Here is a 25173-nt window from a genome sequence, read left to right as displayed (position 1 = left end):
ATTTTCATAAAAAAAAATTAAGTTTCATATAGACTTACCAAGTACGTAATTACATAGCTATAGTTTTTAACTCATGCAGCAGCCTTTTTTTAAAATTGCAGTAGCAGGTAACCTCATTCTGTTTGTGCCCTATGTCCATCAGAGGGGAGGAGGGCAGGCTCTAATTCTGTAATTACTTGGTGAGCACAGTATATATGAAACTTAATTTTATTATGAAAATATCATTTTCATATAAGTAACTTATCAAGTAATTACATAGCTGAATCCTGCATTGAAAGGAGGTGGGATACATGGACATATTTTACTTCAAAACATTAAGGTATGGTAATATGACTTTGAAATAGAAATTTGCCAGCATTGATACAATGCTTGTTGTTTCCCTTACCTGGTAAGAGAGCTACTACAGGCAAATATTGCCTCTAGTTGGTGCTCATCTTAACCTGTAGTAGTAGGCAGTTGAACCATGGGTTGCCTCTACTTAAGTGGAAGCTTTGCAGCGGAGGCTAGGCCTGATCGCTAGCAAAGCATATAACAAGTGCCCTTGACATGGGAGCAGTACCAACATTAAAAACAACCAGACAATGCTGTAACCTACACTGAAAACACCACCACCAATCCACTAGGACTGGTGGGTACTCCACATACACTGTACTCCCCAGCTCCTAAAAGCAAAAAGACAATAGGAGAAAAAGAGTGCTAGTGAGACACGAAGATAGATTTGCACTTCCAGTGGGTCAGCTGTAGAATAGAAGTAAGGGACATATTGTGCCTGAAAACAAAGGAGGTAGAGACTGCTCTGACATCATGAGCTTTCACTTTGAAAGTAGGCACAATGTCCTCCTGAATCTGAGTGTCCCTCAGAAATTACGTCCCTCAGGAAGAATGACAATGCTTTCTAAGAGAGAGGATGAGACTGGTTCTTAACCGAACACCAGAGGTTACTGAATGCCCTCTGATCTTCTCAGTCCTGTTCAGGCAATACTTCGGGGCTCTAACAGGACAAAGAACTCTCTCTTCTTCCTCAGAGCCAAGGATGTCCATTAAATTCTTAATGGTAAAGGAACGAGACCAGGCCTTGGATGGGCCCTCATTCTTGGCTAAAAAATACCTAGGGTAAAGGAGCAAACTGTGTCTCCTTGGGAAAATCCTACCCTTTTATTGATATCTTGGATCTCACTAACACGATTAGCAGTAGCCAAAGCCATGAGGAAGAGAGTCTTATGAGTAAGGTTCCTTAGGGAAGTGGAACGAAGGGGTTCAAAGGAGGGACCTGTCAGCCACTTCAAAACTACATATCCAGGTTCCAGGAGACCAGATCATCCTTCTTCAGCTTGGATGTATAGAAGGACTTAGTGAGGTTGTTAAGATCCAAATTAGATGAAAGATCCAGGCCTCTATGCTTAAAAACCAAGCTCAGCATAGCTCGGTACCCCTTACTGGTGGAGGATGACAAATTCATAGAGCGTCACAGATAAAGGAGGAAATCGACAATTTGTGTTAAAGATGTCTCAGAAGAAGAGACTTTGTGTCTGAGGCGCCATCGTCAGAAAACTGCCCACTTGGACTGGTAGATGTGGAAAGAAGACTCATGCCTGCATCTTGCAATAGCCACTGCAGCTTCTCTTGAACACCCTTTCGATCTGACAAGCTTGCAGGCAGTCTGAAGCCTGTCAGAGCAAGAGAGGACAATCCTTGGTGGTACAGTATCTCCTGAAGGGTTGTTTGAGTAAACATGGTTTTTGGGGAAGGAGTCTTGGAAAGTCCACCTGACCGTGTTGAAGGGCAGAAAAGAGTACAGGTCCAGATTGGACCAATCTTGCATCATAATGTCTGTTGCCCATGCTAGAGGGTCTGGGGCTGGAGAACGAAATAAGAGGAAGGCGATGGTTCCTCAAGGTGGCAAACAGGTCCAATGTCAGTTTGCCCCATAGTCTCCAAAGATCCAGACAAACTAGAGGATCCAGGGTCCACTCAGTGGGAAGGACCTGCTTCTGATGGCTCAAATCATCTGCCAAAACATTTAGTTTGTCCTGAATAAATTGAGTAACCAACGTCACTTGATTTTGATCTGCCCACAGAAGACGATCTATTGCTGCCTGACACACACACACAGAGAGAGAGAGAGAGAGAGAGAGAGAGAGAGAGAGAGAGAGAGAGAGAGTGTGTGCCGCCTTGCTTTCATGCATATTAAAGCCGTAGTATTGTCCGCATGGACTACCACCATCTCCTTGTAGATCATGCTTGAACAAACTGAAATCTCAAGTAAACTGCTTTCAGTTCTTGGATATTTATGTGGTTTTGTTCTTCCAAGGACCACGTCTCGGAAACTTCCTGGTTTCCCAGAAGGGCTCCCCAGCCTAGATCTGATGCGTCTGGGTAGAAATCTAGGTCGGGGCTCCAAGGATGAAGAGACTTTCCCTTTTAAAGTCTTTCTTTGGACAGCCACCATAGCAGGTCAGACTTTATCTCTGGGGTTAAAGGAAACACGTAGGTATCCAGCTGTGTTTTCCTGTCCCAGTCGGCCTTGAGGAAGAATTGAAGGACTAAGCAAGACAAAGTGGGCTAGAAAATTGTGGACCGTCTGAAGAAAGCTTGGGTGACGGAAAAGCCCGAAAAGTCAGAGTTGAGAGTCAACACCAAATTGAGGAGCTCTCACGATGGGGTCAACTGGGACTTCTGGAAGCTGATGAGAATGCCCAGTTCTTGAGTGAGAGAAGAATTTTGTGCAAGTTCTTTGTGCACTTTTCCCTTGAAGGGAATCAAAAGAAGCCAGTTGTCCAGGTACAGACTGACGTTTATGCCTATCAAATGGAGCCATTTTGCTAGAGGAGCAAGGACTTGAGTGAAGACTTGAGGAGCCTAAGAGAGGTTGAAGCAAAGAGCCCAAACCTGGAAGACTTTGTCCTGGAAGATGAATCTTAGTTACTTCCTGGAGTCAGGATGGATGGGGATGTTGAAGTATGTGTCCTGCATATCCATGGTTATCATCCAATTGCCCTGGTGAATGGATGACAGGACCGAATGGTTCGTCTCCATCTTGAACTTTGTCTTCCAGACAAACAGGTTCAGGCCGCTTACACTGAGGTCTGGCCTCCAACCCCCTGATATTTTGGGAACCACAAAAAGACGGTTGTAGAAGCCATCTGAGCTGATGTCCTCGACCTCTTCAATGGCCCTCTTTAGAATGAGGGAGGAGACCTCCTCCAAAAGGGCCGAATGTTTCACAAGCTTCTTGAGTAGGCCATCAATAGGTTGGGAGAAGCGATTACAGGGGGCCTCTCCAAGAATAGGATGGCATAGCCCTCCTTCAGAACCTTGATAATCCACGGTTCTGCACCTCTGATCTTCCACTTCTCCCAAAACTCAAGAAGTTTGGCTCCCACTGGTACACAAAGGACTTCTTCATTTCTTAGGCACAGACTGTCAAGAACTTTCTGACAGATCTGGCTGAGAAGGGGACACTGGAGCGGGACTTAGGCTGTGACTTGGGCTTATTTCCACAAAGGGCTGCAGGAGTGGAAAGGCCGTCTTGGGAGCCAACAGAGATGAATCCTTGGGGCGTTTGGAAGATTATGACAGAAGATCCTGAGTAGACTTCTTTTGAAGGTCTGAAACAATTTCCCTCACAGTGTCATGAGGGAAGAGGTGATGAGGATCCAACAGCAAAAAATAGAGAGCTGATTTCTTGGAAATAGAGGAGCTTCCTTCAGTAAGCTCAATATTTCAGTCAACTGCTGTTTAATGGGAGCCAATGACAGCTCGTCTTGATCTACAGTAGCTGAAGACTGGTACTGAAGAGTTGGTGCTGGGCACTTGGGAGCTGGCACCAGGCGCCAGGCGCTTTAGAGGAGCCAGGCATTTAGACAATGACAATGGGTGCCTGAGAGGGTTCGCTGAGCGCTTGGGAGCCAAGTAAGGGCACTCAACAGCAGGGCAATCAGGAGAGAAGGCTTCCGGACTGTCCCATGTGGAAAGCAGATGCTGGACTGAAGCAGGGACAGAGGGGTCAACAGCATAACTGCAGAAAGGCTGTGGGCTGAGACCAACCTTCTTGTACCATTTAACAGGAAGTGGAGAATGGCGACCATCATCTGAGTCTCTTCAGCGGACCTGATGAATCAAGAAAGCATTTACAGCACTTCCTGTCTGCACCAGACTCGTCGGAACTAGACGACAACTGGTGCACATCCAATGAGACGCATTTCCAGTGGCTGTCTATCGATACCTGGGAATGCGCAACAGGCTTGACTGAGGGGGCAACTACCCATGGGCAAACCTCACCAGCCTCCCTTGGACTTACAGTATGTCTTCTCCCAGGTTCAGGGGAGCAGGACAGTGACCTTCGTCTAGGAGAACTGGCGGGATGAGTAGCCACCTCCTTCACTTGCCCAACACTGTCACTTGTCACTTTTTTCGTGTACACTTTGTTCATTAACACTTGCAGCGATGCTCCTAACCCCGGCAATATATCAACAAGGTTAATTTTCTTGTCAAACCTAGCTTCGAGACTGGCAATGATATTAGGGTCTGAAGCAAGGGAGCCAGGCAAGGGAGTAGGTGGACTGATAGTAGGGGGGCTAGTAACGGGAGGAAAAGTGGGAATAGCTAGTAACAGGAGGAAAAGTGGGAATAGGGGAAGAAGGAAAAGCAGGACTACCTAAACTAGGTTTAGGAGTGGTTTCTAGGCTAAGCGATGCCCATCTCTCAGCTCTAGAGGACACTTTCCTCTTCCTATCCCTTTCTAACTTGTCTAGGTGAGATCTCGGTACTTTCCACTTTTTCTCGTCCCAGTCATTACATTCAGCACAGGTTTTCTCCCTACTACACTCCTGCCTCCTAACAACCTTCGCTGCAGTAGCGAAAACTAGAGTAACTAGAATCAGACATAATCAGTAAAAACACTATCCTGATCCTAAAGGATACTAATAAGCTGAACAAGCTTAAAGGCTACACAAAATACAATGGTAATACTTCACCAAAATCCAGTAGAGACAATCGAAAACCATGAAAAAAGCTGCTGCTAACAACCCGATGTTTACTCGAGAGATGGTAGAAACACGAGGTTATCTGCTAAGTCATTCCCAGTACTTCCGATAGTGGGCGGGGCTAGTCACCTACACAAAACAATTAAGGTGTTACCGCAATTTTTAAAAAAAGGCTGCCGCATAAATTATAAAACTATAGCTATGTAATTACTTCGTAAGTTACTTATATGAAAAATATGTTTTTGGTGCAGTAGTGATGTCTGACTATGCTCATGACCAAACAGTTCTGAAATCCGAAAAATTCCAAAAACTGAAACACATCTGGCCCCAAGGATTTTGGACTAAGGATTGTGTACCTGTAATAGAACTAAATACCTTCACATTACTCCCTGGTTTTACTACAAATGCAAATGAATAACCTACAATTACACCAAGACAAACTTGAATACTTAAATACTGTACGTTTAAAAGATGGTTCCTAAGAATCAAAATCACTTCCATTAAGATTATGAGTAAGAACAATTACAGTAATATGAATAAAAAAATTTGACAATTTAACTTACTTGATATGTCAGTTGATAATAACTATACACTTCATTACTGATCATATACAACTGGCAAATAATAAAAAACTTTTTACAAACAAACATTTTTTAATAGTATCCTTCAGAGGTTAGCTTACTTTTGGTTATGAAAAGTACTGATGTCAGATTCGACTTTTAAACCGGATAGGACATGACAAAATGGATTGGAATTGTGACCTGGGAATGCAGAATCAATCAGGCAGCTGATTAATTCCCTGGTTTTTAAGATGGCTGAAATGCAATGAAAGCAAATTCTATAGGTTAATAACCAAGTATAAATGGACATGATGATGGACTGAATACCGTGTCAACCCTGATTTTGTAAATGAACAAAATTTTAGCATTTGCTCCCAATCAGAGTGCTACATGGTATTATTGCATAGAATCTAGTATAATAGAAAGTTCTTCAGAGTTCTTTGGTTTTTTTTTCAAATTAACATGGCTTTCCATTACAGTTGTTTTATCTGTCCATACATAATGGGATGGGGGATATCACATTAGTGAGCAATGTCTCTAAATGTGTACATCGTATAAATATCTTCATTTGAAAATGTTATGATTGCTACTATTAAACCTGTATAAGGTGACCATGTTAGGTTGTCAGACATGATGAGTCCTAGGGCTTTGCCTTGGGACTTTTTCATACTGACATTTCCAATTGGATCAAAGCAGTGAGACAAGCTTGGTAAGTTACCAAAATATGTATATTTTAATTTGTCCTCTACAGACTGAAGTTTCTTTGCCTCTTGTGATAAATATCTCAAGTTCAATTTTGCAGTTTTCTCAAGTCTAATGAGAATGAGATGTGATAATCATCAGTAAATACAGGTTGATATATGTCACTTATCACTTGATAAAGAGAACTGGACTGAGAACTGAGGACAGATGTGACCTTGGCTGGTTAGGATAGTGCACCATCAGCCAAGACCTAGGGTACTGGAATTATTACCAATATTCATTCAAAGCATTCAAGGGCATACAACATCCGAACTACAATAATTATATCATACTTTCACTTACCAGCTCCTCCCCCTTTCTGCTAGTGTAATTGGTGAAAAACCTAAAGCCATCTTTTCCATATCCCTTAAGTAATACCATACGAGCAGATGGTTTTCCACACCTGTAAGCACATTTTTATAAAATTACACAGGTATTGAAAAATATTACTGTATATTGTTCCTGTACTATTCATATTTGCACATTACCCCTTCCTAGGTGAAAACTACCTTGCAATGATTTAACATATGCCATTATGATTCTCAAAAACTATCTAATATTATGGGGCTGTTATTATCTCAAAGTTGGGTGTGAAGCCTCTCTGACACACTGGAACACCCATGACTAACATTAAGATGCAATTCTTATGTAAGTGGTAATTAACAATCAGATATTATGAAGTTGTCTCCTACATTAGTTTTGAATAAAAATCTGTTTGTGAATAAAATCTCTGCATGAAAGAACCATATTCATTAAAGAACCATATTTATAAAAACTTTCTATCAGAAATTTTAAATGGTTTCAGACAATTTCTATATTTCATCATGTGACTTTACATCCCAGTTTTGGCAAATTGTACCAATTATCAGACCAATTACAGTATTCAGATTCCTTATTCTACCAGAGTAATTAGTGAGCAAGACTGTCCCATTCAGGAAAACACTTATCATTTGCCAGTGATGTTATTTTTCAGTGACTGACATTACATATAATCATGAGAAAAACAAATAAACAATATTTGTCAAGCAGCCAGCAGAGGATCCAACAAGACAGTAACAAAAGTAACTCTAATGCCTCTCCTGTAAAAAGGCAAATAAAGTATTACTGACAAGGTTCAGTAATATATGCTATGGTCCACCTGAACAATAGACTACCAAGCTACAGATTCACCTTTCTGGACTGGTCAGTGTGGGACTTCCTGCCATTTTCAGAAGAGGAACCAACACAGTATTAGACAAGGTTCAACACACAGAAAGCCTCCAGATGACTGGAGGCACATCTTTTGCTCCAACAAATGTTGTACCCAAAAGTACTACTGCCACCCTGCAAGTGTCCAGAGTTCCCCAGTTTCTCCAGTTCAGCTGGAACTGAGACAACTTAACCAACACGCCTGAAAGCAATCAAAGACTGCCTCGTTAGGAAAGAATGCTATTATTATTATTATTATATTAAAAAATGAACCGTACTGATATGGAGCAAGCCTAACGGGGCCATAGACTTGAAATTTCAAGCTTTCAAAGCATATGGTGTTCATTTAAACAAAATTACTCGAAAGAAATCAGTTAAAAAAAGATAATTCAATAAATGAATAAATGCCTAGAAGCAATCAAGCACTGCCTTGTTAGGAAATAATATTACAAATTATTATTCAAAAGATAAGCCTTACTGATATGGAGGACTGTGCTAAGAGGTCTTTAGTGGACTTCTTCTGGAGGTCCTAAGCGATTTCCCTTACTATTGTCCGATATGGAACAAGACCTACAGGAGCCATTGACTTGAATTTCAGATTTCCAAAGAATATGGTGTTCATTTAAAAGTATAGAAAATAATTTGTAATACAGAAAGAAGAATCAGTTAAAAAAGAAGTTAATACAATCTATACAGTAATAATAAAATCTGAGTGGATCTTTCTTGTGTGTCTGCCATGGGTGGGGGGTTGGTAGGGATGGATGGATGTATGATATTTAGGGCAAAAGACCAGGCAATGGGACCAAGAAGGCCATTCAGCTATTAATTTAGCTGTGTACACTGTATCACAAAGGATAACAGCGCAACCAAAGGATAGATAAGGAAGAACTTACAGGGAGAGTGAAGGAAGGAGGGGAGGCTACCAAGGGCACTGTGGAAGTGGAACTTACCGATGACGCCCGCAACCTTCCCCTCCCCCCCCTCTCCCAGCAACTCTCTGTAGTGCAGGCGGCGAAAACTACACTCAGCACAAGTAGGAAGGAAGTAGTCATGCCCTTGTACATGGAGGGCGGGAGCCCAAGAAGAGAAGCGAACTCTTACGTTTCGATCAAAGTAGGGGAGCGAAGATATTACATCCCAACTAATATCTCCGAACATACTGGGGAACACCTTCACTGTCTAAATAAAGGGCTACTGAAAAGAGAAGCATTGCCACTCAGTTACGTCCCTCTAAATACGCCCTTGGCTGTCAAACCCAAGACACAGATGAAGGGGAACGACAGCTTATGCAAGGCTATCACAAATCATAGGTTTGTATTAATAAATATAAAACGCATGTAATATATACACAAAAATACAGGAAGATCCCATCGGGATAATAAAGAGCTTAACGACAGTCAGGCAAAGAGATCCAAAAACACGTCTGCAATGCATGACGGCCGAAAGCAAACTGGAATGTTTACATCTGGGCAGGCAGGTATTCCCCCCTACCTTGAGGTAGTTACTGCCTAACCACCTTGTTCAAGAGTTTAACAGCCGTGTCCAGCTTCGCCATAAGTAATTCTTAATGTAAAGGACAGATGGTTTGTACATTGTGTCAGAACAAAGTCATTTAGTCATGAAAATGATATGAAAATACAGTAATTAGTGAATATTTCTCAGTCAAAAATACTGTGGATGGACGAATTTTCAGCAAATAATGAGTATATATGATCCATAGAGAAATCAGCGAATAGGGGAGTCTGCCAATCGTGAGAATGCGAATACGGGGGGTTTACTGTATGCATCCTACATACCCAACATATCATCCAATTGCCCGAGTGAGTGGATGACAGGACTGACTGGTTTGTCTCCATCCTGAACTTCATCTTCCTTACGAAGAGATTGAGGGCACTACGTCGAGGACTGGTTTCCAACCCCCAGGTGATTTGGGGACTACAAACAGACAATTGTAGAAGCCCTCCATGCAAATGTCCTCAACTTCTTATATGGCTCTCTTTGAAGGAGGGAGGATACCTACTTCACAAGGCCTGAATGCTTCTCAGAGCCTTTTGAGTACGCCATCAAGATGATGGAGAAGTGATCAAAGGAGAGTTCTCTAAGAAGGGGATGGAGTAGCCCTCCTTCAGAACCTTGACGATCCACTGTTCTGCAGCCTCTGTGACTCCACTTCTCCCAAAAATGGAGAAGTCTGGCTCCTACTGGGGTATGAAGGACTTCTCCATTTCTTAGGCAAGATCTTGGAAGAGCTCCGGAGTAGGATCTGGGTTGCGACTTGAGCTTGCTTCCACAAAAGGGATGCTGCTGAAGTGGAGAGACCATCTTATGCACAAAAGATGAAGAATCCTTGGGCGTTTGGAGGACTGTGCTAAGAGGTCTTGAGTGGACTTCTTCTGGAGGTCCTAAGCGATTTCCCTCACTATTGTCTGAGGGAAAAGGTGAAAAAGATCTAGAGGCGAAAATAATAGCGCCAACTTCTGGTACTGTATGTCTCCTTTGGTAGTGAGGGAGCACCAAAGTTCTCACTTCTTCAGAACCTCCAACAAAAAAGGGGCTGCAAGTTCCGAAGAGCCATCCCTGATGGCTTTGTCTGCACACAACAGAACTCCTAACCAAGCTGATGCACAGTTATTATCTTCGATTTTCTTGGCCAGGGTTCCAACTGTCCAGTCTAGGAAACTGAAGACCTCGAGCACCTTGAAGAGGTTCTTGATCAAGAGGTCGAACTCAGGTGACAAGACCATTATCTTTGTCGCAGTGAAGGCCGAGTGACGGGAAGACTTGATGAGGCTGGAGAAGTCCCCTTGGGAGCAGGCAGCGACTCCCAAAAAAGAAGCTTCCCCGGTGGCGTACGACAGGTATCTCCTTTTCATCAGATGTGAGGGAGGGAGGAAGGGCGAAAGCCTTACTTTGCTCCCTCTTAGCAGAAAGCCAGTCTCCGATTTCTTTGAGTGCCTTCTTAGATGACGAGGACAGAACCATCTTCGGGAGCCTGGAGTTATCCTTTGGGAGGCTCCTCATCAGGAAGGTCAATGCAGGCGAGATGGGGGCAGCTGGAATGAAAAATGAGGGAAAGCTCGCCAACAGGTAGCGAAGAAGAGCCGCATATGCTGAAGGAGGAGCAGGGTCTTGGGTAAACTCCTCCTCTTCTTCAGAAGAGATCGGAGACAGGAACAAATCATGAGCAGTCTTGGAGGTGGGAGCTTTCTTGAGTAAGCTCATAATTCAGATAACTGTTGCCTGATGGGTGCTTGGTGCTCAGGAGCAGTAGACAGATGATGAAGAGTTGGTGACGGGCACTTGGGAGTCGTTGTCGGGCACTTGGGAGCTGGCGCTGGGTGCTCGTGGTGAGACAGGCACTTAGATGAGGATGACGGGTGTCTGAGATGGTCCTTTGGGCACTTGTAAGTTGAAGGAGGGAGCTCAACAGATTTACATTCAGGAGAGAATGTCTCTGGACTATCCCATGGGTTAGTAGGAAGTCGGCCCAAGGCAAAGACAGAGGGATCCAGAGCGTAACTCCAGGAAGGCTGTGGACTGCAAGGTGCCTCCCTGTACCGCTTAATGGCCAACGTCGTCCATGTGCTTCTTCAATGGCTGGGATGCACTGAGAAAGTGCTTGCAGTGCCTGCTATCGGAACTAGAATCGTCCGAACTTGATGACAAATGACGCACATCCAGACAGACACCTTTCCAACAGCCATCTGTCGAAACCTGGGCTCATGCAACAGGGTTGACTGAGGGGGGGGCAACTACCTGTGGGCAAACCCCACTGGCCTCCCTTGGACTTCCGGTATGTCTTCTCCTAGGTTTAGGGGAACGGGAAAAGGACCTTCGTCTAGGAGAGCCGGCAAGACGAGATGCCGTCTCCTCCACTTGTACTGCACTATCACCAGACACTTTATGATCACTGGGCACTTACAGTACTCTTGAAGCACTGTCCATTAGGACTCTCAGGGATGCCCCTAACTCAGACACAGTATGCACTACCAGGTTTATTTTCTTGTTAAACCTGGATTCAAGGTTGGCAATGGCATTGGGGTTGGAAGCAAGGAAGCCAGGCACGGGAGTAAGTGGATTGATAGTAGGAGGGCTGGGAATAGGAGAAAGTGAGAGAATAGGGGGGAAGAGATAGCAGGACTAAGATCTGACTTAGGCTTAGGGGTAGAATCTAGGCTAATAGCAGTTCTACTCTCAGCCCTAGAGGCTGCCTGTCTCTTCCTATCCCTTTCAAGCTTATTGAGTTGAGTTTCAAAAACCTTTCACTTTCTCTCATCCCAATCCTTGCACTCATCACAAGTATTCTTCTTAGTACATACCTGCCCTCTACATTTACTGCATATAGTATGTGAATCATAGGATGACTTAGTCAGTCTAGTTATACAACCCTCGCTACAATAGCGAAAGCTAGATGCAATCGAATCAGACATATTTAAGGCAAACATGTTGACAAAAGCTAATAAAAGCTCGAAGGCTAAACAAAAGCGACAATGCTTCACTGAATTCCAGCAAGAATAACCAAAAACCCAATGAAAAAGACTGCAGCAAACCCATGATGTTGACTCGTCAGCCGGCAGAAATAGAATGAGGTTGTCTGCTAAGTTGTATCCAGTACTCCCATAGTGGGCAAGGGTTGTCACCTACAATAAACTATCAAAGCGCTACCGTGATTTTTAAATAAAAGGCTGCCACGCAAGTTAGAGACTATAGCTGTGTAATTACTTGATAATTTACTTATATGAAAGCTAGTCTCAAAGATTAAGGTTAAATTGTATAAAAGACATAGGAATACATACTTTGTAGATGTTGCCAAACACATTGCATTGGCCTCTATTATACCAGGGGTACTGCAGGCTTGATCAAACCATTCTCGAAACTGTGCAAATGGTTCTTTGGCAACAAGGTCATCTTCTGTAAAAGCCTCATTTTTTCCTTTGTATGGTTTACGCATCCCTGTATAATAATAATAATCATAATAATAATAATAATAATAATAATAATAATAATAATAATAATAATAATAATAATAATATATTAAAATAAACTTTATGCTTCTCAGAATACAAACCATGCGGACCATAAAGAAAATATAAAGGGAGTACAGTACAAGAGAAGTTTATCCAAGTCTCAGAAATCAAGGACTACTCTTGTTACAACTGACACTAAATTACTTTACTCATTTGGTTACTTGTCAGTGCTATCATATGACTGTCTCTCCTCAAGGTTGGGTTAACCTACCTTTTATAACATTCAATCTTAAGAGAGAGACATCTGAGAAAGCCAATGGTATGTATTCTCTGTCAAAAATGCAAAACACAGCTAGTTTTTAGTTTAAAACCAACTTATACCAGATGACAAGTAAAGCAGAGGTCAATTCCAATTGGGATAATGTCATCTGAATCAAACAAGTACACAATGAATCAAACTACAGTATATAAGATCTATTATACTGAATTTATCAACAATACACTGGTAGTGCTAAGCCTTGTCCAACCTGACAAGATAGCTCAAGTAATTCCAGCAAAGGAAGTATAAGGTGATGGAGGGAATACCTGTGATTAGAAGGAATACCTGTATATCTATTTCTAGAAGTGGAGGATCACTGAGTAAAGGTCTGTAATGGGTTATGTGAGGGAGCAGGCCACTGAACTATAACCAATTGAGCAGCTTAACAGAGCAAGCTGGAAATGTACCAATGTATCTGTAATGACATCCCATTGGCAGAATGAGGAAAAGTCAGAACAACGTTTTCACCTCTTGAGCTGTTTCACCTATCTACTAGAGCACATCTCTTGAGCAAATGTGGAGGGAACCCATATCTCTTGAATTCACAATTTACTGCAAAATGAGACCAATGAATAGAAAAATAACCACTGCAGGCAGTCTAACTGAACAAAAAGGCTATGCTTTTGAGTAATGAAGGATGAAAAACTAAAAGGTGACAAAAGGCATTAGCAGTAAGGTTTTGCAGATCCTGGGCTTCATATATTCTTAACAACTAAGGCGCTAGGTGAAAAAGCATCTTGGTCATCCTCCAAAAAGTCTCACAAGGACAGTGAGGCATGTAGTTTAAACAGGTTACCTGGGTAACCAGTCAACTGAATTTTTGTGGTTCCCAGATAAAAATCACAATTTCTTAAAGAAAATTGTATTTTTCCTAACTGTACAAACCTGAGGTCCTTTACATTAGGAATTACTTTCAGTGAAGCTGGAAACAGCCATTGAACTTTTGAACATGGTGGTTAAGCAGTTAACTACCATCTGGGAAGTGGGAGTACCGCCTGCCTGGATATGAACATTCCAGTTTGCCTTTCGGCCCAGGTGTCAGATTGAGGGGTGGCATGAGGTGGGCATAATATGTAATGTAAAGGACCTCAGGTTTGTATAGTTAAGAAAAGTTACAATTTTTAAAAGTAAAATTGTATTTTTCCTAACTATACAGACCTGAGGTCCTTTACATTAAGGAATTACTTATGGCGAAGCTGGACACGGCCGTTAAACTCTTGAACAAGGTGGTTACGCAGTAACTACTGTCAGGTAGGCAGGAATACCAGCCTGCCCAGTTGTAAACATTCCAGTTTGCCTTTCGGTCCAGGTTCAGATTGAAGGGTGGCATGAGGCAGGCATAAAATGTAATGTAAAGGACCTCAGGTTTGTAGAGTTAGAAAAAATACAATTTACTTCTAAAAATTGTGATTTGTTCCGACAAGATATACAAAATGTCGGTCCTTTACATTTTGAAGACTTACTGGTTGGAGGGAGGAATCTGAGTGAGTCTCTTGAACTGACTGGAGTTCTGCACACCTGGTTGAAAGAGCGAGGAGGAGGCATACCGTGCCTCTGACATATTGACCGGAGTGTAGGAACTGCAAGACCAAATGTCAGACACTGGACCTTTTCGCATGAGGGAGGAAAAGTAATTCATACGAAATAGGCTGGGAAGAACCTAGAGTCAGAGGCAGTAAGGAAAACTCAAGATTGCCAGTCTCTCCTTCCTCCCCTTGCTAGAGGAAGGAGCGGAATTGCTTCTATGATTCTACAAGAAAAACAGAACGGGTGCTTGATGTGTAGTCTTATTGCATCAGACGCCAGATCCAGCAAGTATTGGTTCGAGTCCTATTCTCTTCCCGAAGGAGAAGTAGGAGGATGGGGAAGGAGGAGGAAGAGAGGCCAGTCACTCTCGGTATCCTTCTCGCTTCCAGAACTAACACCTTAGGCAAGATGCTGCTAGTCCTCTTGAAGGAGCCGGGTAAGAAAACACAACTTGTTGAGCAGCCACCACAGGACCAAGGGAAAAAGGTTCCAAGGGCCTGTGGGCAAGACCAAGGGAAGACAAGAGTGTGGTCTATGAGACCACGTCTTGCTTCCAGACCTACAGAAACTTCTGGAAAGCGAGGGATGGACCAAGCCATTGACTTCGTGAGTTCTCGGGTGGAAAGTACCAGCATCGTCATCACCAGCTGTCAAGTACCTCCTTCAATCGTTTCATGAAGCCAGGAGAAAGATGTGTCCTTAGACACTTCTTCCTTGGGAGAGACAGTACTAGTAAAAACGTCAACAACATCCGGGTTGGGAATGTCAAGCCTTTTCGGGAAGTACCACAGCTCCCTAATGGGACAAAGTAACAACTGATCTGGATCATCGATACCAAGTCCAAGGAGGAGGGGAACAAGAAGGACTTGAACTCGACAATAGATGCCGATGGATTCGGAGTCCACCTACAACATCCGAGAAGGAGTCAAGGTATTGATCCCCTTCACCTGTTCTTCCATCTTCTACGTCAAGCCTGGAGCGAGATGAGAGATGGTCCTAAAAGGGCACATCTCTATCCGACGACTCTCGTAAGGGTGCATGTAGAGCAAGGGACAGGAACCCTAACCGAGAGTCACATGCCACCCAGGGAACAGTTCCCTGCGACAGCAAGACTGAAGAAGCTTCTCATCCGTAGCTAAATCTCGACTGAGGAAAAGAAGGCTACTTCAGATAGAAGACTAGGTCCCGAGGGCCTACATTCTTCCCGAATGAAAGGGAGAGAATCAACCCTTGGCGGTGAAGATGAGGAAGTCCAAACTTGAAGAGTGACTCTGACCCGAGAAGAAGTTCTGTCAACGACACCCACCAGCAAAGACAGAACCAGTCCCTGGGACAGTGTTGCAAAGAACTTCAGGAGATATCCAGCTATATCTGTTGATGCTAAGCAAGAGAGCCTATGCTTGCAAGAAAAGCTGGAAGGTCTCCCAGTCCTGAACACACAGGGGATATACTGCCTGAAGAACTGCTTCTTGTGTAGCTGCTGCAGGAAGTTGGGTCAAGCAGAACTCTTCTCGATGTATCGGAAGCAGAGCTATCAGGTCGGGTGAGAGGCGAAGTCTTCCAGGATTTGTCTGTAACTCGGGGTGAGCAATGTTTGTCAACCCCTAGTGAAGCAGACAAATATGGAGGGAAAAAATGTATATATCGATTTTTCCCAAAAAGAAAGCATGCCTCACTGTAGCGGCCCCTGGGTCTGATCCAAAGGAGCGAGAAAAACTACTGACTTTGTTGTGCAGGGAGGCAACAGAAAGACGGTAGGGATCTCTCAGTCGAGCAGTCTCTTCGTGAATCTTCGTGAAGAAAAGAGTGAACAGCATGTTACGTCCTGATCACTCAAACCCAAGGCCAAGCTTGCTTTACCAATACATCCCTACCGGGAATGCATCTGGCTAATTGAGCTGTCGGGTGCGTTACAGAATACTCGAGTACCTGCAAATGTCAACAAATGAAACAGGAGGGAAAAACAATTTCCTCTTCTTTCTCGACGAACGCCACTGTGATCCAGTCACACACCAAGATAAAGTCTTACAGGTATGCTCCTATTCCTTGATTGCTGAATCCAGAAGTAGACACATGATGTGAGGGAAATATGCAAGCATATTCGAAGGTTCCTTCAATCGAGCATTAGCCTATGGAAGCGGTTCGGAAGGCAGGAGCTACCATGATGGCCAGGAATGTCACTTCCACAGGGCGACTTCCTTCACCTTCATTCCAACATCTTCTACAAGATAGCAGACATCTTAACCTCCAGGGGAGCTAGGCAGGAACACAACGGAAGCGGCCCAGGACACAACCACCAGGAGAAGCAGCAGGCATGATCAGGATAGCCAATACAGGAGCTATGGAAGTGGTTCAGAAGGCAGGAGCTACAGCAATGGCCAGGAACATCACATGAGTGTCACCAGCAGCGACACCCAGAGGCTACCGTCAAGTTAACAGAAGCATAACACAGGAAATAGCAGAAGCAGACGGACCACTGATATGCCAGAGGCAGTGCCACAGCATAAATGAAGGCCAGCAATGACAGCAGTCGATCCACATTGGCAGGAACAGAGTTGGAACGATCCCAACGTGGAACTATGCCATTCCAACCAGGTACTGTGGTCGATACCGAAGCAACACTGAATAAACATTGGGACTCCTTCATGAAAGATATCCCCTGAGATATCCAGCTAACTACTGCTGTGCCTGTGATGCTTACTGTCAACCTGAAAGAAAAAGCAAAGATAATTAGTAGAGGGAGACTCCTCTCACTATGAGGGGAACTGCCCTACGCAGTGAGAGAAGGCCCCTTAGGAGAGGTCGCCTGACCGCCAGTGCCCCATCCACCACCTCCTCGCAGTCTTCGCCCGACAAGGGAGCAAAGAGGGTGAAGGAGAGAGATCTCTACTGAAGGAGAGATGAGGAAGAACTTACAGGAAGAGAGAAGGAAGGAGGGGAGACCACCAAGGGCGCAGTGGAAGAAGAACTTACTAACGACGCCCGCAACCTCCCACCCACAACTCCCTACAGCGCAGGCGGCGAAAACAACACTCAGCACAAGTAGGAAGGAAGTGGTCGTGCCCTTGCACACGGAAGGCGGGAGCCCAAAAAGGGAAGTGAACTGTTACGTCCCGATCAATGAAGGGGAGTGAAGATATTACGTCCCAAACTAATATCTCCGAACGTACTGGGGAACGCCTTCAGTATCTAAATAAAGGGCTGCTGGAAGAGAAGCATTACCACTCAGTTACGTCCCTCTAAATACGCCCTTGGCCATCAAACCCGAGACACAGACGCAGGGGGAACGACAGCTTATGCAAGGTTATCACAAATTGTGGGTTTGTATTAATAAATATCAAACACACACAATATACAGTATACACAAGAATACGGGAAGATCCCACCGGGATAACAAAGAGCTCAACGACAGTCATGCAGAGAGATCCGAAAACACATCTGCAATGCATGACGGCTGAAAGCAAACTGGAATGCTTATTTCTGGGCAAGCCTAACCACCTTGTTTGAGAGTTTAACGGCCGTGTCCAGCTTCGCCGTAAGTAATCCCTAATGTACAAGACCGACGGTTTGTATATCGTGTCGGAACATTCCTGATTTAAAGGACCAATGGTTTGTATTTCGTATCGGAACAATCGTGGGTTTGTATGAATAAATATCAAACACAGTAATATACATACAAAAATACAGAAAGATCCCACCGGGATAATATAGAGCTCAATGACAGTCATGCAAAAAGATCAGAAAACAACATCTGCAATGCATGACGGCCGAAAGCAAACTGAAATGCTTACTTCTGGGCAGGCGGGTATTCCCGCCCACCTGATGGTAGTTACTGCCTAACCACCTTGTTCGAGAGTTTAACGGCCGTGTCTAGCTTCGCTGTAAGTAATTCCTAATGTAAAAGACTGATGGTTTGTATATCGCGTTGGAACAAGTAAGGTTTTCTTAAAATTTTTGACGATTTTCGACGATTTTTTGGCTTAAAACGCTGCGTAGGAACAGAACCCTCGTCGTAAACCGGGGACTGCCTGTAACGGTAAATTCTTGATAAGCAACCAGAATAGTATAGGAAAATTCAAATTCCAAAGTAATACCCCATGCAGAGCTATTGCTTAGTTCTACCCGTCTCCCTCGGGTAGTTTGCAGAACAATGGGACTACCTCCAAACGGAAGCCAGCCTCAGTCCATTATCTACGATGTTGAGCGTTACTTGGGGTGATCCAGAGGGGGCAAAGCCCCCACGCGCAAGTCAGGGCAAGGCGTCCTGTGTGAGGTTAGGAAAGTAAGTGCTAGACATAGCCTAGGCTAGGACTCTGCCTAGCCTAATTTACTATTTTTTTAAAATCTTAATACGGAAAACTTGATGCAGAGGTCTTCTGCCGGTAAGGATTTACAGGTTAGTCTTCTGAAGGCCTTCGGGAACAAGGTAGTTTTAGGCAAGGGGTCATGAGGCTCAGCTAACCAACAGCATGAAAGGTTGTCATCGTATTGGCCAACTTACCTCCAATGTCAATAGACATTTTGCTGGTAGTGCCGTTGCCCTCTCTGAAGAGTGCCATCACAGGAAAGCGTGACAGTAGGCTGATTTTTCGTGGCACGCAATTCATCAGACGTCTACTTCGTTAATAGGCCATGTCCTGTCCTGTCACCGTCACTTTCATTGGCATTACGTAGCTTACGGTAAGCTTTATGTAAACTTAGGAAGCAAGGTGTTACGTAGTTGCGGAAAACTCGTTGTAGTAGTAGTAGTAGTAGTAGTAACATTACGCTAGAGGGTTAGTCTTTAAAACGACTCCCCCGTCTACTCTAGTGTATCTTTGATTGTGCTTGTTAACGTTATCTTCGCTTTGATAAAAAAAAATCCTTTCTATTCCCCATTTCCTCTCTCGACAGTTTGTAAAATGTAAGATACTTGCTTTTGGTTTATCTTTATTTTTTTGACATGGTTGTTGCATGACATATATAATGTAAAAATGCGTTCATTGTAAACTGTTTTTTTTTCTCCTTTGATCTTCACGCCTCATTTACCTATGGCGTGTTTGGTATTGCTCTCCCACACCAGATGATACAAGATTAGTCATGCTTACAGACTGTGTTGTGAATGGGAGCCATTCCCATTCATTAAAAAGAGCTTCAAGCTGTTCAGTTCCTAATGTAGGTAATGAAGATTAAGATAAATGAAATGACGGGATTAAGGAGTTGTGTAATTAGTGTCACTTACTATTATTTTTTCACAATTATATGCTAAAAACATGGACATGATTTATCTCAATGTCTGCCATTTTGCTCTGCAAAAGTAATTCTAAAGCCGTACTCTAAATGAGTTTGGTTTGATTATAGATTCATAATGTGACGAACGAATTATCAGTGCTCTCTCTCTCAAAACTAAACAAGAGGAGAAATGACAGTGACGGTAAAATGTTCATGGTCATGGGATGTCTGTGGCGCAAAGAGAGCTTATTTAATGACAAGTGGATTGGTGTTGGTTATAAGAAAAACTGAAGTACAGCTCGGTAAGCCATCTCAGTTACGATCAACTCAACGTATTTTGCAGTGCGTTTTAAAATACCTCACAGTGCAAACTACAATTTCATCTGAAGCCGCCGTACAATTTTATTTCGTGAGGCAAGAACACTTAAATTTAAGCAGGTGGATGGGTGTGTGCTCAGGGTTGTCTGAACAACAGTTGGCTGGTTCAGAAAGCTTAAGAAAACAACGATAAAAGTTGACGTGGGAATCTAGGACATAAGAATTTTCTCTTATTTCTGGTAGCTTTTATTTAACCTTAAATATAACAAAATATGATAATAAAGGAAAAAAATATGGCTAACTATAATAAATTATGTGGACATAAAATCATTCCCGCAGATAACAATATATAAACTAAAATAACAACAGCAACATTAAACACGAAAACTTTCTTTCCTCAGTTCCTCTTGTGATGAGCTAATACTTCCTAGTTTAAGACCCTCCCCCAATCAGCAGCTGACGGAAGCTCCCGGAAATTAGTATCAAGGTCCGGCCGGTGCATTTTCATGGACGCCGGTGTAGAAAAGAAGGGCGGGGCCAAGGAATTGACGGAGGTGTGGGTTTATCTGTGACAGAAAAATAGTTCCATTCAGTGCGAAGAATGACTCTTAACATTAGTGGGTGACAATTGTTGGTATAAGTGGAAATGGAACTCCCTCTCTCTCTCTCTCTCTCTCTCTCTCTCTCTCTCTCTCTCTCTCTCTCTGATCTGTGTCACTTTACAAGTGTGAAGCGTTTCAACCAAATCCTAAACCAGACAAAATTTGCTGTAAGAAATAACTTGATAATAAGCTATAAACTGCTAACATGCACAATTTTCCGTGCCACTAGAATTTGCGTATATAATGGAATTCACATATTAAACATGTGCCAACACGACCGTTCAAGTTACTTTATGATCTTAGGAAGTGTCAAGAAAAGACCGTATATTCAAGTCATATGCTCATTCCTCATCAAATTACTTGATAGTAAGTGAATGTCGTCATTAGGAGGCTTTATCTGCAATGACAAAATTAGTATAGAAATCGTTTACTTCTACTCTAGGCTGGCTGTACTAAGCAACTTACATAAACAATTTATTGATTTCTTTAATGTCAATGATCATTCGAATACTCACAATGACAGCTGCAGCAGTCGTAAGTGATGTGTTTTTCGCCAGGAGCGATGGGTGTGCATGGACAGCATGGGCTTCTCTTCATCCTAAAGTTTAGAGAACCAGCCAGAGCGTTCTCTGTCTGGTGAGTAGAATATGACACGAATTTTTATATTTTGCGGTACAGTACATTGCAGCAATAATTACATTTATTATATGTATATATATACACACACACACACACACACACATACATATATATATACACACATATATATATATATATATATATATATATATATATATATATATATATATATATATATAGTGCTCTCTTAACTTTTAGAGTTCTTCACACTTTTTGGATGCGCTTGTCACTACAATCAGTGGATTCCTATGGGGGTGGGGACAGGGGCGCCAGGGATCCCCCAGTAAGAAAATGGGCCCCCTAATGGCCCTCCAAGTTGAAATTCCCTTTATAGCTAAACTTTAACCCTTTGTTGGGCAAAAGCAGATATTCTCGCTCTATGGATATGAACAAAATTGTATCAACATTTGCCAAACCACATGAACAATAGAAACATACTTCTTCACTGAAAGATATATAATAGCACTATGTTTTACAACTTTTCTCTATTTACATGCTATGGACATATTTTTGTTTGAAATAAGGAAAAATACTTTTATTTAATTTACAGTATTGGCATATTCTTAATAATTCACCTTATGTTACGTGTCCGGTTTGTATTCGTATATAGATGAAAAGTGAATGTTTTTTTTAACACAATTGACGCATGTGCTGCTTCTGATATTATTTTGATCGGGTTTGAGCCATTCTAATGGTACTGATAATCTCTATTTGATCCATTTGCATGCCATTGGAATGTTTTAGCTGAGAAACTATTTAAAATATTTTTAGTTTTACAGTTGTGCTACATATCTAATAACATTATCTGCAACTTATATGGAGCTGAGAATTAAATGGATATAGTTATAGGTTTTTAACATAAATGACATGTTTGTTCATGATATTTTGATCCAACTTAATGTTACCAACTTATGTTTGAAGTGATTGAAACTATAGTTACAGTTTTGGATAAGTGCAATGTAATTTGCTACTGCTGCTCAGAGTTACTTTCCAGGGAGAGGAGATGAAGAAGAGGGAATGGGATAGGTTGGAATTTTGAGGAGATTTTGGAGGGTCATAAGTCTTTCGTGTTATTGATGATATGCATTATTTTGATATATTTATGACAAGAATATTATACTATAGTTGAAAATTAAACGTGATAATAGAAATTAGGCTGGTGTTGAACATAAGGTTGTGAGGAAATTTACATTGCAGTATTTGATACATTTGCAAACAGTGGATATACAGCCTACATTCGAGAATAGTATATTTCACTAATTACAGAACTGGTACATTAGTTTTTTGTAATTTTCTTTGGCGCCCCCAAAAAATATCTTGGCCCCATCTAGGCCCCCCACTGATGGAATGCCATCTACGCCACTGACTACAACGTCAAAGATCCAAATGAAAGTATATGAAGTAATTCTGGTGTCCTGTAGCAGGATTCGAACTCGCATCCAGAGTATCAGAACGTAGTCAAATTGCCGACCTGACCACGAGTTCGAATCATGCAACAGGATATCAGCGCTACTTCATATTCTTACACTTGGATCTACAGCTTTGTAGTGACAAGTGTATCCAAAAAATGCGAAGAATGCAGGAGGTTAAGAGGGCATTGTGATTATTACTATTAAATATGTATATGGTGAAAAAGTGACCATTGATTCAATATATATATATATATATATATATATATATATATATATATATATATATATATATATATATATATATATATATATATATATATATCCAGAGGAAGACGGTGAAAACCACACATCACTAGGATATGCTTCCTGAGTATTCACTATATATATATATATATATATATATATATATATATATATATATATATATATATATATATATATATATATATATATATATACAGTGCATCCATATGTAGCATTTATAGTTTTTTTTAGTGTGTGTAACTCAGACAGTCTGCAGGAATGAACTCGTTTAACCATAAAAAAATTCTTATATAAGAGTATGCAGATCAAAGTGACATCTTTGTTATAAGTTTGATGCAATTGCAAAATCATTTAAACATTGCAGACACTTTTACAGGACAGTTATATATATATATATATATATATATATATATATATATATATATATATATATATATATATATATGTGTGTGTGTGTGTGTGTGTGTGTGTGTGTTTGTGTGTGCAGTGATACCAAACCAAAACTATGCAAAACTGATGATATCTCACCCCAAAACTCGGCAAGGCGTCCACCAGAACCAAAAGAACAGAGAAAATCACCACCACAAGCGAAATAATCTTCATGATGAACAGCTTCCGGGCGTCTGTGATACCTGAGGATGTAGTGACAGTCATTTGTTTATAGTCAAGTAGCTACTGATTCCATGAACGCCGTTAATAAAATGTCAATATCTAATAACGATTTATGGATCTTTAGAATTTTCTGTGGATACTATGGGCGTTTCCAGAGTGATACAGGTGGTCCGAAGGAGATGACTTGTATAAATAAGCGTCAGTTAATGTTAACGTAATATGAATTGATGGAATATAAATTTCTGATGTAAAATGATCGTAATTCGAACCATCCTTATCTTCTCCCGATATATGAAGATTACGCGTGGAATTACCCTATTGCATTAGTTATAAACTCAGAAGTTGCTAGGAATCGATGTTCCCTAAAATGATTCAGATAATTGTATCAGCGCGTTAGTAAGCGAACTCGTTAAAGGATTTTTCAAAAACTGTTGCTTTTCTTTTTGCATTTGCATGTGTGAATTTTGAATGCCATCCGGCATCATGTGCATTTCTTTGTATGCCAATAAAAACGTGTGAGCTTGCCAAAAGAGATAAATAAAGAGAGCAACAGACTTTTACATACAGGCTAATGATAAGGAGACTGCTATAATAACAAATTCAGAGCAATCTTATTACCTATCTCCAGCTAGCCAGGCCATCTTAAGTTTCAGAACTTGCTTATGCGAGTATTTCCTAATGAAGCAATCTTCAGGCGCCGAGAAATCTTTTTGTAGTATTGTCAATTTGCGATGGGGCGGAGCGTGGGAGGCGAAGTGGCACAGGCCTAAGAGGCTCGATTCATACCCCCTGGCTAGGGCCATGTTTAAGTACCGCGGACCTAAAAGTGTAACTATGCCAATGATTGGTAAGAAAAATTAAACACAAGATGGGAAAAAACGGATAAAAACACAAATGTAAAGAAATTTAGAAAATAATTTCTCGAAAATATGACACAGCAATCGCAGCTAACAAACTGAAATTATTTAAAATTCTGAGTAAAAGGTAAATTGAAAAAAGATGCTCCTATCTGTACTTCATCTCCAAACGAATTTCAGTTTATTCATGAATAAAAATTAATGACTCAAATCGCCATCATGGATGATATTGGAAGCCTTGATTTATCTGACTTTGGCTATTCATTTAGGTCTCAGAATATATCAATATTCTGGTAGAGTAAGGTATATAAAAGTTAGGTAACTTTTGCAAAGGTCTCAATATACACTTTAGATGATTTATTAAAAGAAAAGAAAAGTACTAAAAAAAAAAGACAAACTGTTTAGACTATATAAAAAAAACTTCCTTCACTAGAAACAAATGGATATTTCAAAAGAAATTAAAAGACTGAAATTTCCAACAGATGCCACTTGTTACTATGACGCCGCGGCACAGGAAGTTTCGGTCAATTCGCTGAAACATTATCAAAGAAAGACCAAAATGCAGGCAAAACCAAAATATAGGCATTAAAATGCTACCATAAATGTAAAGAGATGTGACATTGGACGATATAGTCTTAACATAAGACGTAATATCACAACGAAAAAGCAGCCACTGATATGTTTACCTGTGAAGTGGGCACGTGCACTGTGTGAATGTGATGGTCAGGTGATCATCTGTTTATATGTGATGTCTCGCTTTCCTAGTATAGTTGCCAGTTGTCGCTATCCGCATGAACGTACCAGAATAACTAGACGCATAGAGCAGGGCTGAAATGGGAAAACTTGATCCAGGTCACAGTGACAGAGAATATGAGACATCGGTAACCACAAACAAAACTGGTTGTATATGTGGATATAAACAGATAATTTTAGGATATTGAATATATAAATTTATGCACAGATACTCTTTT

The 25173-nt window shown here is 41.6% G+C and overlaps 1 protein-coding gene and 1 long non-coding RNA gene across 5 annotated transcripts in view; both read right to left on the bottom strand.

The window, feature by feature from the left end:
- The window catches only part of LOC136828671 (pyridoxine/pyridoxamine 5'-phosphate oxidase-like), a 50384-nt gene extending 31341 nt beyond the window's left edge, over positions 1-19043 (bottom strand). For 3 of the 4 annotated variants that reach the window (XM_067086765.1, XM_067086762.1, XM_067086764.1), the window contains exons 1-3: positions 18789-19041; positions 12271-12427; positions 6590-6689 (exon numbers count right to left, since the gene is read on the bottom strand). In XM_067086765.1, the coding sequence (XP_066942866.1) occupies positions 6590-6689; positions 12271-12427; positions 18789-18894 (363 nt within the window). In that variant the 5' untranslated portion in view covers positions 18895-19041. Of the gene's footprint in view, positions 1-6589; positions 6690-12270; positions 12428-18788 lie in introns of all 4 variants that reach the window. The other variant, XM_067086763.1, reaches the window with a different exon arrangement.
- Positions 19044-20046: 1003 nt separating this feature from the next.
- Positions 20047-24948, bottom strand: LOC136828516 (uncharacterized). Its single transcript, XR_010850080.1, has 4 exons — positions 24889-24948; positions 23262-23365; positions 20934-21051; positions 20047-20382 (listed from the first exon to the last, which is right to left on the bottom strand). It is a non-coding gene; the product is annotated as an uncharacterized lncRNA (long non-coding RNA).
- Positions 24949-25173: the final 225 nt, after the last annotated feature.

The sequence above is a fragment of the Macrobrachium rosenbergii genome, chromosome 43, assembly GCF_040412425.1.
Source record: "Macrobrachium rosenbergii isolate ZJJX-2024 chromosome 43, ASM4041242v1, whole genome shotgun sequence".
Taxonomy (NCBI): Eukaryota; Metazoa; Arthropoda; class Malacostraca; order Decapoda; family Palaemonidae; genus Macrobrachium; species Macrobrachium rosenbergii.
The sequence above is the reverse complement of the archived record's forward strand: the minus strand, read 5'-3'. Positions and strand labels throughout refer to the sequence as shown.